Here is a 17,764-nt window from a genome sequence, read left to right as displayed (position 1 = left end):
TATTAGACAGATGGGTCCTTCTACTGTAGGCTTCTTCATGACTAGTTAGTACACATCTCAAATGTGTCTGCAAGTCTGGATTGTATTCTCAAAAAAGAAGAGGTTCCACTGAAAAGCAAATGATCGATACTGTTTATCCTTGGAGTCCTGTTCTGCTTCCTCTCATTGAGTCATTGGCTCTCTTTGCTCCTTTACTTCGAGGAGTTGCGGGGAGAGGGCCATGTAATACAACTACCTGCCTCTGACTGCAAGACCTCTTGTGGAATATTACGTTTCTAGATCCTAAAGCACTCGTCAGTTGGAACTAAGAAGCAGACTATGAAAGGGTTTCAAATGTGTGTCCTCTTTTTAAGCGTTGCACTCTCATTTTCAGTGAATTGGTGTGTTCTTCTCCTTTTTCTGCACATGCGATTGAACCAAAAAAGGGCAGGTCAATAATAGGCTTTCAACTTTTCCTGCTTGTGGTTTCATTTGTTTCTGGCTTCTTTGGGTAGCTTATCAATCAAAAATGCCATGTGTTTCTATCTATACCTGGACACTGTTTAATCTGCTTCCTGCAGCTCCTTACCTCCCGGTAACCATCTTCCTCAGCTCTAAAACGCACATACTATGACCTGATTTTCTCTTATTCTCTTCGTTCACCAGACAGTGTTTGCCGTCATCACGTGTTGTTCAGTTTCCCCCTTTATGACCTCTTTCATCTGTCTTGTCCTCATAATCAACTTGGTCAAATAGATTATTACCAATACAATTGATGGGCTGGGTATTTTTGAAGGTTGTGATGTATGCATTTTCTTCCAAGACAAAGGCAGGCCATTTGCTTTACAACCTTCCCTTCTGCCATTTGATATCACAATTCTCTTCCTTTCCACTCAAGTTAGCCAAATATCTTATTAAAGCTGGCCAGTCAAAGCGTGAAAGTCTAAATCACATAAAAAGGGATCAATCAGTCTTTTAGAAGCCCGTCATCATCATGTCTACTGTTTCTGATTTTTACTCATTCACTAAATCATCTCCCTTTCTGCCTCTCTTCACTGTTGTGGACTATTCCCCAAATAAACATGAGTTCTCAGCCAGTGTTGGTGTGTTGGTGTATTGGTGTGTTGGTGTGTGTGTTTGCAAGCAGTCTGTGTGTGTGTGTGTGTGTGTGTGTGTGTGTGTGTGTGTGTGTGTGTGTTTATCAGCATCCTGATATGTTTAAAGGCACTTGAGTTTTCTGCATGATATTTCCCAACATATTTACGCTGACTTTTCCATTTTGTCTTTCAGAAGGACCACAGAACTTAGGTAAATTTTCTGACCATGCCTTCCTCCCACATGTCCTCAGGATGACTCCTTTCCTGGTGTCTTTAACTTCTCTGCCTTTTGATCTATGTGTCATTTCTTGGCTCACCTTCTCCCCGGGTGTTGTTCGTATTCCCCGCTTATGATCTCTTCCATCGGTCTTGTTTGTGGAATCCAGGTAGACAGACCTATTTTGCCACAACTGGTAGCACCAGTGTCTTTGATTTCTCCATCTAGATTTCCCTCGGGCTACTCCAGCATGGGGTGCTGCAGTGGCTGATGGTTTGAATAGGGGCAGCATTTGTTGTTTACTGGAAAAGCAGGCCATATTCTTTGTTTTTTTTTTTTTTTTTTTTTACTGAAAGGCAGGCAATATTTTTTTTTAAATCCAAATACTCCCCTCTTTCTTTTCTTCAGTAACCATAAAATAAATGTTTTCTTTTCTAAAATAAAAGTGTATTTCCTTGGCAGTTTCGGGGGGGGGGTACTTTTATTTGTTTGATTTCTGATTACATTCATCTTACGTATTTACTCTGAAGTGGAAGTTTTAACTTTATTTTAATTTTCTGTATTGGTTTTCCTTGATACTTTCATGAGTTTTCCATTATATTTTCCAGATCAAGTCCAGAAAGAAATGGGTAAATCTTTTTGACATTTTTTAACAGATGTATTTCTTTAAAACATCTTTTCCCACCATTTCTCAACATTCCCTCCTCCCTGCTCCTGTCCGCCCTTTAGCTTCTTGTGGGTTCCACGTTACCCTATCTTCTCTTTGACGTCCTGAGGTCCTCCCACATCACGTTCCCTTCTCACCATCTCTCTGGCTGTTATTCCTTCCAGTCTCTTCCTTGCTATACACCCAGGTGGTGTTCTACCTCCCTGGTGATTACCCTAATTTCATGATAAGGTTGGTGAGATGAAGGCGATTCGCTTAAGGTGAGTGTGGTCATTGCCATTCGAGAGAAGGCTTCCTTTCCCTTGGGTTCTCCAAGTGCTCTGAGGTGGAGTGCCTCTTGCTTTACAGATGATCGTGTTCTGGCTTTTAGGGGAAGCATTCAGACTCCAAAGCTGTTGCATGAGATGAGTTCCTTCTTTGTTGACTGTGTAAACACTGTCTGTATACACTGATGTCAAGCGTGCTCTTGAAACGAGCCAGTCCGCTTTGCTTGACCCTATTCCCAAGGGATATTGGTAATAGTTTTGCATGACAATGTGGGATTTTTCCTTTTAAACAACAATGATTACTCTCCTTTCTTTTATATTTTAATTCATTTAATAATTACTCCAACACATTTCTCTTCCTTCAGGGTCTTACACATACACTTTTCCGTCAATCAAATAAACGTGACTGACAATATATTTCCGGCGTCAGTGGCTGTTTTCTAAGATAACCCTACATCATTTCTGAGAGCCTAGTGCAAGAATTACAAAATCCTCATGTCCCGACGTATCACGTTACAACCCTGAAACCATAGTGAGGTTTTCAGGTGGCATTCATTAACTTGAGCAATTGCATTTCTTTGGAAATGGACGTTACTTAGGTAGCTTTTAGACACAAATACTGGCAAACTAAGATATTACCTGCATTTCCCTTATGATGCTAAGAAATCTTGTTTAGAAATACATGCATGATTGTGTGTTTTCTCTCAGCTAGGATGATGGCTCTGTTCAAGGATGGTGAGTAAAGCTTATCTCTCAGAAGTTGTCATTCTTTTCTCTCTCTGAGATTCTGCCCCCCACAAGCAAAGGGATGCAGAAATATAGCAAATATGTTTATAGTAGGCAAAGCAGCATTGGAACCATTGCCTCTGTAGAGTCCAGCACTTGGAATAAATTCCCTCTGAAGTGCAAACCAACCACTAGCAATTCAGCATGGGGTCCTCCTCCCCACCTCTCCTCCTTCCATCCTTCCATCCTCCCTCCCTTTCTTCCTTTTACACGACCCCTTCCCACTCCTCCTCCACACCCCCAACCTTTGAGGTTTCTACATTTCTGTCCTCCACCTGATCATTTTTCGCATCATGTGTGGAACAAATTGAATATGAAGCTACAAGACAGAGAGGAAGAAAAAAAAAAAAAAGTCCAAAGAGCTCCCGAAAGGAAATGTGACAGAGACAGGGAGAAAGGGAAAACACTGGGAGAGAAAAGATGGAAGGAAAAAACGGAAAAGGGTTTCCCATTTTGTTCTTTTCCAACCTGGCAAAATGCACCATTATACCCTGGGGAGGGACATGGACTCTGATAAAGAATCTCTTACGGCCAAAGATGTTTTAAATGAACCCTTGCCGTGTGCAAAATCACATGCTGAAAAGGACAGAAACTCCAAGCACTCATTTCATCAACTCAATACATTCATTACTCCTTATTTTCACAAGTGGTGTGTTTGGAATAGTAAATCTTAATCATTTCATTACTTTTAATTACACCTGACATTGTTTTTTGAGTGTAGGCAAAATGGTTACTGTCTGCTAAAATCTGAGGAAACGAAAGGGAAAAATATGTTATTCGATCAAATTTATCATCTCCCCTATTGCCTCTCCATCCTGACGAGATTATAAATATTTATCCTGGGTGAATGTTGGATAAGTAGAGCATGGGGATGGGGCAGGCCTTCAATTCAGACATACTTTAGCAGATCAGAAATAGAGGCTTAGGTACATGAAAGAGTATTTTCTTTGGTTGCTGTTATTCTTGAGTTAAACCTTAGGAATGTATGTATCACCACAGAATTCTGGACAGACAGGCCGATTTGTGTGTCAGATAGTAGGTTCTCATGTTCACTTGTTCCTTGCAGATTGGAGGAGAGAACAGTTCCAGAATGGTGAGTCTGTGCTGGTCCAACAGAGGCCCTGCTCATTGTGGGGGAGTGTCAGGGGAGGACGGGTGCAGGGGAGCTTCGCAAAAGGGAGACCCTCTGGCCCAAGCCTACTGACCTTTCCCAGAAACGTGATGACCACTTTTCTTTGCACTAACTCTGACTCTGGATGCAGCCAGATATGATGGCAAGTCCCATTGATAGTTTTCACATCATTGTATTTTTGGCATGCTCCATCTGTTTCTTTACCACGTGTCTTTGATGCTCAGTGATCAACTTTCTCAACACCAACCTACACATATAAACTTATGTGTAAACGCCCCCCTACATGTATACCGTGACATCTTAAGGTTTTCATTTCGTTGTTATTTCAACTGACATTTATCATCCTCGCATGTTATTCCTTGGATTTTTCGTATCCTTGCTTCTCAAGCAGAAAATTCCTTTTCACCAAATATAGCCTAATAATAATTAACTTGTAAAATTTTGCTGATTTCAAGTTTCTTTGTCCAAAATATTTTCTGTCATTTGACTGAGAAGCCCATTCACTGCGAATTAATTTTATGTCTTTTCCTTTCATCTGACGTTGTGAAAGTAAACGTCATCGAGGTAACGTTAATGATCAAACTCCCATAAGATACAGTTACGCAGTAGTCGGCGGACAGAATGCTGTGACCAGAGGCCCCCGTCACCCTGACCTGACCTGACCTGACCTGCGTGTCCTGTAAAAGCGCTAGTTCAGGATTCTTTAATTCAGGGTCTCGTGGCTTTATCGAGCAAAGCCACCACGGTAGGGACATTGAGGCTATTTACTAAGCACAAGTCACACAACTTATACCCATAGAAACGTGAGGAAGGACAGACCAAATATTTTCAAAAGGAATCATGAACAGATTTATCAGGTTCATTACCAGCAATAAAGTTCTCCTTTTCTCAATTGAAAACATGTATCCACTCATGGAATATGATCCATTTCTCAAAAGGGAGCTTTCAGACACTGTATGTGTGCGTGCATGTGTTTATTTCTGTCAGTGTGTCTGTGTTCTGTTTTTTCTTGCATCTGGATAATGTAATTTTACTAAAAAATGTTTCAACCAATCTGAATTTCATTTGTGTTTCTTTCCAACGAAATTTACATCGCCTTTTCATTTTGTTTTACAGAAGGACTTCAGGAAAAATATGGTAAAGCCTCTTTTATATCCCCTCACCACCCAAACATTGTAGAACACCTGCGTTCGTGGTGTTGTAAAGATATCCCAGCTTTTAGCCAACGTGTCACCACTGGCTTGCCCTCTCCCAGATCTCTGCTATTCTGGCACAATTTTGCAGTTAGGGACTCTCCCATATTCCTCCCTTCTCTGCTCTTGCAAAGCCTGTATGTTCCAATATAGTCTGTGGGTCAAGTGTAAACTCGAGGGGCATCCCTGCACTGACTCTGAGCACATGACCCAAGTGTCCCCAGGTATTCGTAGACTTCCCATTGTTTTACCTAGGAATTTTTTATTTAGAACCAATGAGAGTAATTTTCATTCTTTCCTTTTTACTTCATTGACACAGCTGTCAATTTTGCAAACTCCAACTACTTCAAATATTTGTAGAAGGATTTCATAGCTTAAGGAAAGATCAATAATAATAATCATAATACATTTCTGATTTCTAAGTTTTCATGCGAATGACACAAGGAACTACTGTCCTACAATGTTCCCAGAAGGCTTTTCATAAAACGCAAACGTAGTCTTTAGAAGTTTAATATCCTGTTTTCTAATGACATTTTTGTCAGTGCACTTTAGTTTTCAGAGGGAATCAAATTCACCTCTCAATGCATGTAGCTGGCTTCATGTAGCCCCTGCCACAGGCCTTGCTTGCAACCAATGGAAGTTTTCTCCTCTCTGCTTCCTCCTCTCTTTTCAAGTAACTCTGCCTTGTGCGAGTGTGTATCTCCATGTTAGACTCAAAAGGGGACCGAAATAAGACGAGCTTTATTTTGCCATGAGTGAAAATAGAAATTCGCCCCCCAAAAGTTATGTAATCATTGCAGAGTGAAATGTGAACACAGACAGGTTCCCAAGAGCCAAACCCTGCATCTTCTCTAGCCGCAGGTGTTGAGTATCCTCTAATCCATTGTTCATGGATACCTTATGAAACAAAGTTAGGACAAGGAAGAGAAGTGGTGATTTGTATTTGGCAGTGACAAAGAATGCCTTAAAGGTATCCAACCAAAGAGTAAGGGCCCGAGCGTTGTCCAGATAATTTAAGAGCTTTGTACAAAGGTAACCACCATCACTAATGATCCTGAAATTTTTCCACCAGTCAGTGACCTCATTTTTTTCGGCTTTAACTTTGGACCAGAAATCTCAGGACAAAAGCAGCTCTCAGGCACGCTGCTACATAGGTGTGTGCCTGTGTATGTGTGCGGGTTTGTCTAAATCCCGATGCATTTAACGTTGTAGGAGAACTTGTCTCTAAATTTCAATTTCCCTGTGGTTTGAATCCATTATAATTACCTGGGTGTTTCCTTTTTATTTTTTCAGATGATCTTCAAAAGAAAGTCGGTAAGTATCTCTGATGACCTCTTTGTTTCCACAGCCTGTACTAAACAATCAGGTTTTTGGTTCTTTCGGCACCCCCTCTCTTCTTCCCTATATGCCATCTTTTGGCTCACATGTCATCTCCATGTCTTCCCTCTCCTCCCTCAAGGTTTCTGTTTATGGACGTCTCCCACCTTAAGTTCTCTCCGTTTCTTTTACCCGAGACCTGATTCCTTCTCAGTGCTTCCCACTTCATTTCACAGGGCCCTTCCTGTAAACATGGTCTTAACTCTGGCATCCAGAGCCTTGGCAGGTTCGTTTTGATTTTGTGAGAAGAAGGGGAGAGACTGATGGACATGTGGCTTCTGTTCCACGTTTAGCTTCTGGAACACTTCCAATAACGTAGACTCTCTGTCATACAGCAAAGTTCAAGGGGCCATTCTCATGCCATTGATGCCTCCCCAAAGCTTATGAAATAAAACAAGGCTGCAAATTTGCTGAGTGATGTTTTCCCAAAGCTTGTCTTCTGAAGAGTGTGTAGACTCAGTTCTAATCCATTGATCCAGGTGGGCTTTGGGCTCTTACTTCCAATGCTCCCGGTCGTTTCCTGCAGTCTTTTTGCAGGTGCACAGAGATTTTACACACCATTTCACGGATTTCTTTTCTTTTATGTCAGAGCACTTCCTCTGTCTTCTTCTTGCATGATATTGACATCGTTATTAATTTATCACATTGAGACAAGCTTTAAGTGTTTGTAGACGCACTGTGTACACTAGGGAAAATTAATTTATACTCTAGTTCTCCAACCTGCAATTTTCTATGACTGTCATGAGAGGCTATCGCCCTAGGATACTCCTCGGTGTTTTTAATGAAACACTGATATAAACTAAGATAACACAGCTACGGACAGGGTTTTGGCTAGATGGATGCTCTTACTATGGACTTCCTCACGACCTCATAGGTACGGGACTCCCGTATGTGTCCATGTTTACACTGTATTCTGGAAAAGGGAGAAGGCCAAGTGAGAGACAAATGATTGCTACTGTTTATCCCAGATGAAGTCCTATTCTACTTTCCCTCGCACCATCATTTTCTGTCTTTGTGGCTTTGCCTCAAGCGGTGAGGGGGTGGGGGAGGTAAGACAACACTGCCACCGATTCACACCATGTCCTGTGAACATCTGTGCTTCCATTTCTAAAAACATTGGTCCCTTTGAGACGTGGCCTAAGCTCAGAAAGCACTCCCCAATTCTGTTAGCCGCCCAGCAGAGAGAGCCAAAGGGTTCTTTGGGTGGTGGTGGTGTTTTGTTTGTTTTCTACCACACTGGTAGAGTCGTTAACAACATAAGTCTTTGCCTCTAGGGAAATGTTCCAATTATGATTCTGTTTTCAAATGGATAGTATTGAGGAACATTTCTTAACTGTCTGTAGCAGGTTTCATAGGATGTCTGCTATACATTGTTTGCACAAATGGATGCATTTTCTCCTTGCTTTCTCATCCATCTCTCTCTCTCTCTCTCTCTCTCTCTCTCTCTCTCTCTCTCTCTCTCTCTCTCTCTCTCTGGTAAGTACCTCTCTTGTGTGTGACTGTGTGTTTGCAGTTTATTCTGAGAAGGTAGAAAGTCCAGTGCAGAACCAGTGATGGATCCTGTTCATCCCAGGGGAAGTCCTTTCCTACCTCCTCCCATGCTGTCACTTCCAGTCTTGGTTCCTCTGACTCACCAAGGGGTGAGGGGAGGTAAAACAAGCTTGTTGGGATTTCTGAAAAGACTTCCAGCCTTCAAGAAAGTTGGGTCAGGTCGAACCACAGAGAAAAGCCTGGATGGTTTGCAAATGTTTTGTCCTTGTCTTGTCCTCCCTTTTGGTCCTCATTTTCAGTGGTTTTTGAGTGTTTTCCCTTTGATGATAGCAGTAATGATGAAGAGAAAAGGCTCCAGCCCCAGGAATGCCCTTCCCTGTCTATCTCGTCATCGTTTCATCCTTTTCCGGTACCTTCGGCTTCTAATCTCTGGGACAGTGTTCTTCAACACCGGCACATCATACTGCTCTGTGGTTTTGACTCATGGCCTTGTTTTTCCAACCATCATTCACCATGTCTTTATTTCTCATGCAAGTTCCCCCATTATGATTTCTTTCATTTTTGTCCCTTTGTCTCAACTGATGTAAACAGACCTCTTCTGCCATGTAAATTTCGTCAATCACATATTTGTGAAGAACTGGGCTCTTTAGGAACTAGTGTGAACATTTTGTCGGATAGATAATCACGTTACTTGATTCTGACCCCCTTACCTTAGGTTTACAGTGCCATTTCCTTTCTTTCATGTATTTTCGTTAAGATGAGCTTCACTTAGAAGTGACCTGAAACAGAAACGCATATAAAACAAAGTCATACATTAACTGGTTGAAGAAAGTTTTGGAATGAGGCACGCAGGACCCTCGACTTCTCTTTCAGCTCGTAGCGGTGATTCTGTGTTCTTTAACTCAGTGAGCGTGGCTGCCGTGCACAGCAAGAGCGGTCACAATAACGCATAGATGACATACTTAGCACCAGTCAAGCAACCTCATCAAGGCTAACAACTCAAGTGACAGATATGTAAACAAACTGAATGCGACCAACATAATTTTTTTAAGGTGGCAACTGGGAGAAATAATGTTTCTTCAGTCCAGAAAGTTCACTCATTTTTCTGCTTTTCATTTTATAAAGAAAGTCTTTGCAGTAAAAGTGCTTTCGGCCACTGTTTGTGTGCATGCATGCATGTGTGTAGATGTGTGATTGTTTATCAGTATCCTGACAAGATTAATCTTACACAGTTTTCAATAAATTTGCATTTTCGTTGTGTTTTGTCCAATGAAATTTACATGGATTTTCTATTTTATTTTCCAGAAGAACTTCAGGAAAAAATTGGTAAGCTTTCCCTGACATTCCTTTGGTCCCCCCAAAAACCTTTAAAATAACTGCTTTCCAAATGTCGAACATTTCCTGCCTTTTGGCTGATTTGTCATGCATTGACTCACATTTCTGCTGAAGGTCCACCGTTCTAACCTGAATCGCTGCTTGTGGATTTCTCCCATATTTCTTTCACCATTGCTGTTTCACAGCCTATGTAAATTTTTATATCATCCATTTGTCAAGTGTAAATGACACAGGTCATTCTTTTGCTGCTTTGAAACTATCACCCAAGTATTTCCAGGCCTGCAAATGTTTTACACGATGTTTGAAATTTCCAATGATAGGAATGTTCCTTTATGCTTTTCGTTTTTACTGACACAGTTATCAGTTTGGCAACCTGCAATTGTTTCAGTATTTGTAGAATGATCTTACATCTTAGAGAAGTTGAGTGGTGACACATCTCCCTGTTCTGACTTTTTAAGGTGAATGACAGGAGAGGCTTATGCCCTGAAACATTTTCAAAACTTGGCACTTTTTCAAATTTCAAAAGTTTTTATCAAATAGTTCATATTAATGTCTCCTTTGGTAATGACACTTCCCAGTTAGGTTTTTGATTTCCGAAGGAATGGCATTTAGGAATATCCCTTCATGCCTGTAGCAGCCTTCATGCAACTGCTGTGACACCAACATCATTTTGGACAAATGGGTGCTTTCTTTCTCTTTGCTTTGCTAGATTCTCTTCTCTTTTTTAAGTGATGGTCACATGCAGTTGGGTGTTTGCACTTTGCAAATCACTGACATCAAATGAGCTAGATTTGACGTGGTTAAATTAGAAATTTAAAAAGCAAGGTTACCTAAGCATTTCTTCAGAACACTGCATAATCTCTGGAAGCAGTGGGTTCTTCAGTGTTCTCTAACTCCCTGCCTCTGGGTGCTGGATACAGCACACCTACAGCAATCATGAGGGTTGAGGAGTTTTACGTAGCAGCAGCCGAGGAACGCTTGAAGTCCATGAGACAGATCAATAAAGGTTGAAGTAACATCCAACTAGGTCTAGAACACTTTTAAAAAGTAATCTCAATTACTGTGGTCCCTGAAATTTTGCCTACATCGGTAAAGTCATTCATTTTCTTATTTTTACTTTTTGAACCCTGAAATGATATTGTTTTATGTAGTATTTCCTGAGTTTATTTTCCTCATACCACAGTAACTGTTCCAACTCCTTCTTGCCTTTTTAATGGACATAGTTGTTAATTTAGCAAACTGCAATGCGTTTTTCGATTTTGGGAGAAGGACTTTATATACTAAAGGAAAGTCACATATAACGTATTTCTCAATTTTGGAATTTTATGTGAATGACATGAGAAGCTATAGTCCTACGAGACACCTAAGAGACTTTTTCACAAAGCAATAATATGACCATTAAAAGCTTACCATCCTTCTTTTCCTAATAAGAATTCAGCTATATTTTTCTTTGCAGTTCTAAGGAATTTAGGAATATATATATTCTGTAGACAGAGCAGTCCTCGTACGACTAGAGGTCCAGATACTGTATTAGACAGATGGGTCCTTCTACTGTAGGCTTCTTCATGACTAGTTAGTACACATCTCAAATGTGTCTGCAAGTCTGGATTGTATTCTCAAAAAAGAAGAGGTTCCACTGAAAAGCAAATGATCGATACTGTTTATCCTTGGAGTCCTGTTCTGCTTCCTCTCATTGAGTCATTGGCTCTCTTTGCTCCTTTACTTCGAGGAGTTGCGGGGAGAGGGCCATGTAATACAACTACCTGCCTCTGACTGCAAGACCTCTTGTGGAATATTACGTTTCTAGATCCTAAAGCACTCGTCAGTTGGAACTAAGAAGCAGACTATGAAAGGGTTTCAAATGTGTGTCCTCTTTTTAAGCGTTGCACTCTCATTTTCAGTGAATTGGTGTGTTCTTCTCCTTTTTCTGCACATGCGATTGAACCAAAAAAGGGCAGGTCAATAATAGGCTTTCAACTTTTCCTGCTTGTGGTTTCATTTGTTTCTGGCTTCTTTGGGTAGCTTATCAATCAAAAATGCCATGTGTTTCTATCTATACCTGGACACTGTTTAATCTGCTTCCTGCAGCTCCTTACCTCCCGGTAACCATCTTCCTCAGCTCTAAAACGCACATACTATGACCTGATTTTCTCTTATTCTCTTCGTTCACCAGACAGTGTTTGCCGTCATCACGTGTTGTTCAGTTTCCCCCTTTATGACCTCTTTCATCTGTCTTGTCCTCATAATCAACTTGGTCAAATAGATTATTACCAATACAATTGATGGGCTGGGTATTTTTGAAGGTTGTGATGTATGCATTTTCTTCCAAGACAAAGGCAGGCCATTTGCTTTACAACCTTCCCTTCTGCCATTTGATATCACAATTCTCTTCCTTTCCACTCAAGTTAGCCAAATATCTTATTAAAGCTGGCCAGTCAAAGCGTGAAAGTCTAAATCACATAAAAAGGGATCAATCAGTCTTTTAGAAGCCCGTCATCATCATGTCTACTGTTTCTGATTTTTACTCATTCACTAAATCATCTCCCTTTCTGCCTCTCTTCACTGTTGTGGACTATTCCCCAAATAAACATGAGTTCTCAGCCAGTGTTGGTGTGTTGGTGTATTGGTGTGTTGGTGTGTGTGTTTGCAAGCAGTCTGTGTGTGTGTGTGTGTGTGTGTGTGTGTGTGTGTGTGTGTGTGTGTTTATCAGCATCCTGATATGTTTAAAGGCACTTGAGTTTTCTGCATGATATTTCCCAACATATTTACGCTGACTTTTCCATTTTATCTTTCAGAAGGACTTAGGTAAATTTTCTGACCATGCCTTCCTCCCACATGTCCTCAGGATGACTCCTTTCCTGGTGTCTTTAACTTTCTCTGCCTTTTGATCTATGTGTCATTTCTTGGCTCACCTTCTCCCCGGGTGTTGTTCGTATTCCCCGCTTATGATCTCTTCCATCGGTCTTGTTTGTGGAATCCATGTAGACAGACCCATTTTGCCACAACTGGTAGCACCAGTGTCTTTGATTTCTCCATCTAGATTTCCCTCGGGCTGCTCCAGCATGGGGTGCTGCAGTGGCTGATGGTTTGAATATGGGCAGCATTTGTTGTTTACTGGAAAAGCACGCCATATTCTTTGTTTTTTTTTTTTTTTTCTTTTACTGAAAGGCAGGCAATATTTTTTTTAAATCCAAATATCCCCTCTTTCTTTTCTTCAGTAAACCATAAAATAAAAATGGTTTTCTTTTCTAAAATAAAATGTATTTCCTTGGCAAGTTTCGGGGGGAGGGTACCTTTTATTTGTTTGATTTCTGATTACATTCATCTTACGTATTTACTCTGAAGTGGAAGTTTTAACTTTATTTTAATTTTCTGTATTGGTTTTCCTTGATACTTTCATGAGTTTTCCATTATATTTTCCAGATCAAGTCCAGAAAGAAATGGGTAAATCTTTTTGACATTTTTTAACAGATGTATTTCTTTAAAACATCTTTTCCCACCATTTCTCAACATTCCCTCCTCCCTGCTCCTGTCCGCCCTTTAGCTTCTTGTGGGTTCCACGTTACCCTATCTTCTCTTTGACGTCCTGAGGTCCTCCCACATCACGTTCCCTTCTCACCATCTCTCTGGCTGTTATTCCTTCCAGTCTCTTCCTTGCTATACACCCAGGTGGTGTTCTACCTCCCTGGTGATTACCCTAATTTCATGATAAGGTTGGTGAGATGAAGGCGATTCGCTTAAGGTGAGTGTGGTCATTGCCATTCGAGAGAAGGCTTCCTTTCCCTTGGGTTCTCCAAGTGCTCTGAGGTGGAGTGCCTCTTGCTTTACAGATGATCGTGTTCTGGCTTTTAGGGGAAGCATTCAGACTCCAAAGCTGTTGCATGAGATGAGTTCCTTCTTTGTTGACTGTGTAAACACTGTCTGTATACACTGATGTCAAGTGTGCTCTTGAAACGAGCCAGTCCGCTTTGCTTGACCCTATTCCCAAGGGATATTGGTAATAGTTTTGCATGACAATGTGGGATTTTTCCTTTTAAACAACAATGATTACTCTCCTTTCTTTTATATTTTAATTCATTTAATAATTACTCCAACACATTTCTCTTCCTTCAGGGTCTTACACATACACTTTTCCGTCAATCAAATAAACGTGACTGACAATATATTTCCGGCGTCAGTGGCTGTTTTCTAAGATAACCCTACATCATTTCTGAGAGCCTAGTGCAAGAATTACAAAATCCTCATGTCCCGACGTATCACGTTACAACCCTGAAACCATAGTGAGGTTTTCAGGTGGCATTCATTAACTTGAGCAATTGCATTTCTTTGGAAATGGACGTTGCTTAGGTAGCTTTTAGACACAAATACTGGCATACTAAGATATTACCTGCACTTCCCTTATGATGCTAAGAAATCTTGTTTAGAAATACATGCATGATTGTGTGTTTTCTCTCAGCTAGGATGATGGCTCAGTTCAAGGATGGTGAGTAATGCTTATCTCTCAGAAGTTGTCATTCTTTTCTCTCTCTGAGATTCTGCCCCCCACAAGCAAAGGGATGCAGAAATATAGCAAATATGTTTATAGTAGGCAAAGCAGCATTGGAACCATTGCCTCTGTAGAGTCCAGCACTTGGAATAAATTCCCTCTGAAGTGCAAACAAACCACTAGCAATTCAGCGTGGGTTTCCTCCTCCCCTCCTACCCTCTTTCCATCCTCCCTCCCTTTCTTCCTTTTACATGCCCCCCTTCCCACTCCTCCTCCACACCCCCAACCTTTGAGGTTTCTACATTTCTGTCCTCCACCTGATCGTTTTTCGCATCATGTGTGGAACAAATTGAATATGAAGCTACAAGACAGAGAGGAAGAAAAAAAAAAAAAGTCCAAAGAGCTCCCGAAAGGAAATGTGACAGAGACAGGGAGAAAGGGAAAACACTGGGAGAGAAAAGATGGAAGGAAAAAACGGAAAAGGGTTTCCCATTTTGTTCTTTTCCAACCTGGCAAAATGCACCATTATACCCTGGGGAGGGACACGGACTCTGATGAAGAATCTCTTACGGCCAAAGATGTTTTAAATGAACCCCTGCCTTGTGCAAAATCATATGCTGAAAAAGACAGAAACTCCAAGCACTCATTTCATCAACTCAATACATTACTCCTTATTTTCACAAGTGGTGTGTTTGGAATAGTAAATCTTAATCGTTTCATTACTTTTAATTACACCTGACATTGTTTTTTGAGTGTAGGCAAAATGGTTACTGTCTGCTAAAATCTGAGGAAACGAAAGGGAAAAATATGTTATTCGATCAAATTTATCATCTCCCCTATTGCCTCTCCATCCTGACGAGATTATAAATATTTATCCTGGGTGAATGTTGGATAAGTAGAGCATGGGGATGGGCAGGCCCTCAATTCAGACATACCTTAGCAGATCAGAAATAGAGGCTTAGGTACATGAAAGAGTATTTTCTTTGGTTGCTGTTATTCTTGAGTTAAACCTTAGGAATGTATGTATCACCACAGAATTCTGGACAGACAGGCCGATTTGTGTGTCAGATAGTAGGTTCTCATGTTCACTTGTTCCTTGCAGATTGGAGGAGAGAACAGTTCCAGAATGGTGAGTCTGTGCTGGTCCAACAGAGGCCCTGCTCATTGTGGGGGAGTGTCAGGGGAGGACGGGTGCAGGGGAGCTTCGCAAAAGGGAGACCCTCTGGCCCAAGCCTACTGACCTTTCCCAGAAACGTGATGACCACTTTTCTTTGCACTAACTCTGACTCTGGATGCAGCCAGATATGATGGCAAGTCCCATTGATAGTTTTCACATCATTGTATTTTTGGCATGCTCCATCTGTTTCTTTACCACGTGTCTTTGATGCTCAGTGATCAACTTTCTCAACACCAACCTACACATATAAACTTATGTGTAAACGCCCCCCTACATGTATACCGTGACATCTTAAGGTTTTCATTTCGTTGTTATTTCAACTGACATTTATCATCCTCGCATGTTATTCCTTGGATTTTTCGTATCCTTGCTTCTCAAGCAGAAAATTCCTTTTCACCAAATATAGCCTAATAATAATTAACTTGTAAAATTTTGCTGATTTCAAGTTTCTTTGTCCAAAATATTTTCTGTCATTTGACTGAGAAGCCCATTCACTGCGAATTAATTTTATGTCTTTTCCTTTCATCTGACGTTGTGAAAGTAAACGTCATCGAGGTAACGTTAATGATCAAACTCCCATAAGATACAGTTACGCAGTAGTCGGCGGACAGAATGCTGTGACCAGAGGCCCCCGTCACCCTGACCTGACCTGACCTGACCTGCGTGTCCTGTAAAAGCGCTAGTTCAGGATTCTTTAATTCAGGGTCTCGTGGCTTTATCGAGCAAAGCCACCACGGTAGGGACATTGAGGCTATTTACTAAGCACAAGTCACACAACTTATACCCATAGAAACGTGAGGAAGGACAGACCAAATATTTTCAAAAGGAATCATGAACAGATTTATCAGGTTCATTACCAGCAATAAAGTTCTCCTTTTCTCAATTGAAAACATGTATCCACTCATGGAATATGATCCATTTCTCAAAAGGGAGCTTTCAGACACTGTATGTGTGCGTGCATGTGTTTATTTCTGTCAGTGTGTCTGTGTTCTGTTTTTTCTTGCATCTGGATAATGTAATTTTACTAAAAAATGTTTCAACCAATCTGAATTTCATTTGTGTTTCTTTCCAACGAAATTTACATCGCCTTTTCATTTTGTTTTACAGAAGGACTTCAGGAAAAATATGGTAAAGCCTCTTTTATATCCCCTCACCACCCAAACACTGTAGAACACCTGTGTTCGTGGTGTTGTAAAGATATCCCAGCTTTTAACCAACGTGTCACCACTGGCTTGCCCTCTGCCAGATCTCTGCTATTCTAGCACAATATTGCCGTTAGGGACTCTCCCATATTCCTCCCTTCTCTGCTCTTGCAAAGCCTGTATGTTCCAATATAGTCTGTGGGTCAAGTGTAAACTCGAGGGGCATCCCTCACTGACTCTGAGCACATGACCCAAGTGTCCCCAGGTATTCGTAGACTTCCCATTGTTTTACCTAGGAATTTTTTATTTAGAACCAATGAGAGTAATTTTCATTCTTTCTTTTTTACTTCATTGACACAGCTGTCAATTTTGCAAACTCCAACTACTTCAAATATTTGTGGAAGGATTTCATAGCTTAAGGAAAGATCAATAATAATCATAATACATTTTTGATTTCTAAGTTTTCATGCGAATGACACAAGGAACTACTGTCCTACAATGTTCCCAGAAGGCTTTTCATAAAACGCAAACGTAGTCTTTAGAAGTTTAATATCCTGTTTTCCTAATGACATTTTTGTCAGTGCACTTTAGTTTTCAGAGGGAATCAAATTCACCTCTCAATGCATGTAGCTGGCTTCATGTAGCCCCTGCCACAGGCCTTGCTTGCAACCAATGGAAGTTTTCTCCTCTCTGCTTCCTCCTCTCTTTTCAAGTAACTCTGCCTTGTGCGAGTGTGTATCTCCATGTTAGACTCAAAAGGGGACCGAAATAAGACGAGCTTTATTTTGCCATGAGTGAAAATAGAAATTCGCCCCCCAAAAGTTATGTAATCATTGCAGAGTGAAATGTGAACACAGACAGGTTCCCAAGAGCCAAACCCTGCATCTTCTCTAGCCGCAGGTGTTGAGTATCCTCTAATCCATTGTTCATGGATACCTTATGAAACAAAGTTAGGACAAGGAAGAGAAGTGGTGATTTGTATTTGGCAGTGACAAAGAATGCCTTAAAGGTATCCAACCAAAGAGTAAGGGCCCGAGCGTTGTCCAGATAATTTAAGAGTTTGTACAAAGGTAACCACCATCACTAATGATCCTGAAATTTTTCCACCAGTCAGTGACCTCATTTTTTTCGGCTTTAACTTTGGACCAGTAATCTCAGGACAAAAGCAGCTCTCAGGCACGCTGCTACATAGGTGTGTGCCTGTGTATGTGTGTGGGTTTGTCTAAATCCCGATGCATTTAACATTGTAGGTGAACTTGTCACTAAATTTCAATTTCCCTTGTGGTTTGAATCCATTATAATTACCTGGGTGTTTCCTTTTTATTTTTTCAGATGATCTTCAAAAGAAAGTCGGTAAGTATCTCTGATGACCTCTTTGTTTCCACAGCCTGTACTAAACAATCAGGTTTTTGGTTCTTT

General features: G+C 40.8%; 1 protein-coding gene across 19 annotated transcripts in view; it reads left to right on the top strand.

The window, feature by feature from the left end:
• The window catches only part of LOC100518053 (paramyosin), a 121,092-nt gene that overhangs the window by 73,891 nt on the left and 29,437 nt on the right, over positions 1 to 17,764 (top strand). For 17 of the 19 annotated variants that reach the window (XM_021082044.1, XM_021082049.1, XM_021082046.1 and 14 more), the window contains 12 exons: positions 1,270 to 1,287; positions 1,902 to 1,922; positions 2,935 to 2,961; positions 4,079 to 4,105; positions 5,261 to 5,281; positions 6,631 to 6,651; positions 9,511 to 9,531; positions 12,964 to 12,984; positions 13,997 to 14,023; positions 15,129 to 15,155; positions 16,311 to 16,331; positions 17,678 to 17,698. In XM_021082044.1, coding sequence (XP_020937703.1) covers positions 1,270 to 1,287; positions 1,902 to 1,922; positions 2,935 to 2,961; positions 4,079 to 4,105; positions 5,261 to 5,281; positions 6,631 to 6,651; positions 9,511 to 9,531; positions 12,964 to 12,984; positions 13,997 to 14,023; positions 15,129 to 15,155; positions 16,311 to 16,331; positions 17,678 to 17,698 — 273 coding nt within the window. The remainder of the gene's footprint in view (positions 1 to 1,269; positions 1,288 to 1,901; positions 1,923 to 2,934; positions 2,962 to 4,078; positions 4,106 to 5,260; positions 5,282 to 6,630; positions 6,652 to 9,510; positions 9,532 to 12,963; positions 12,985 to 13,996; positions 14,024 to 15,128; positions 15,156 to 16,310; positions 16,332 to 17,677; positions 17,699 to 17,764) is intronic. The other 2 variants (XM_021082054.1, XM_021082060.1) reach the window with 2 other exon arrangements.

This window comes from Sus scrofa, unplaced genomic scaffold (genome assembly GCF_000003025.6).
Source record: "Sus scrofa isolate TJ Tabasco breed Duroc unplaced genomic scaffold, Sscrofa11.1 Contig437, whole genome shotgun sequence".
Lineage (NCBI taxonomy): Eukaryota > Metazoa > Chordata > Mammalia > Artiodactyla > Suidae > Sus > Sus scrofa.
Note: the sequence above shows the minus strand (reverse complement) of the source record. Positions and strands in the feature narration are given on the sequence as shown.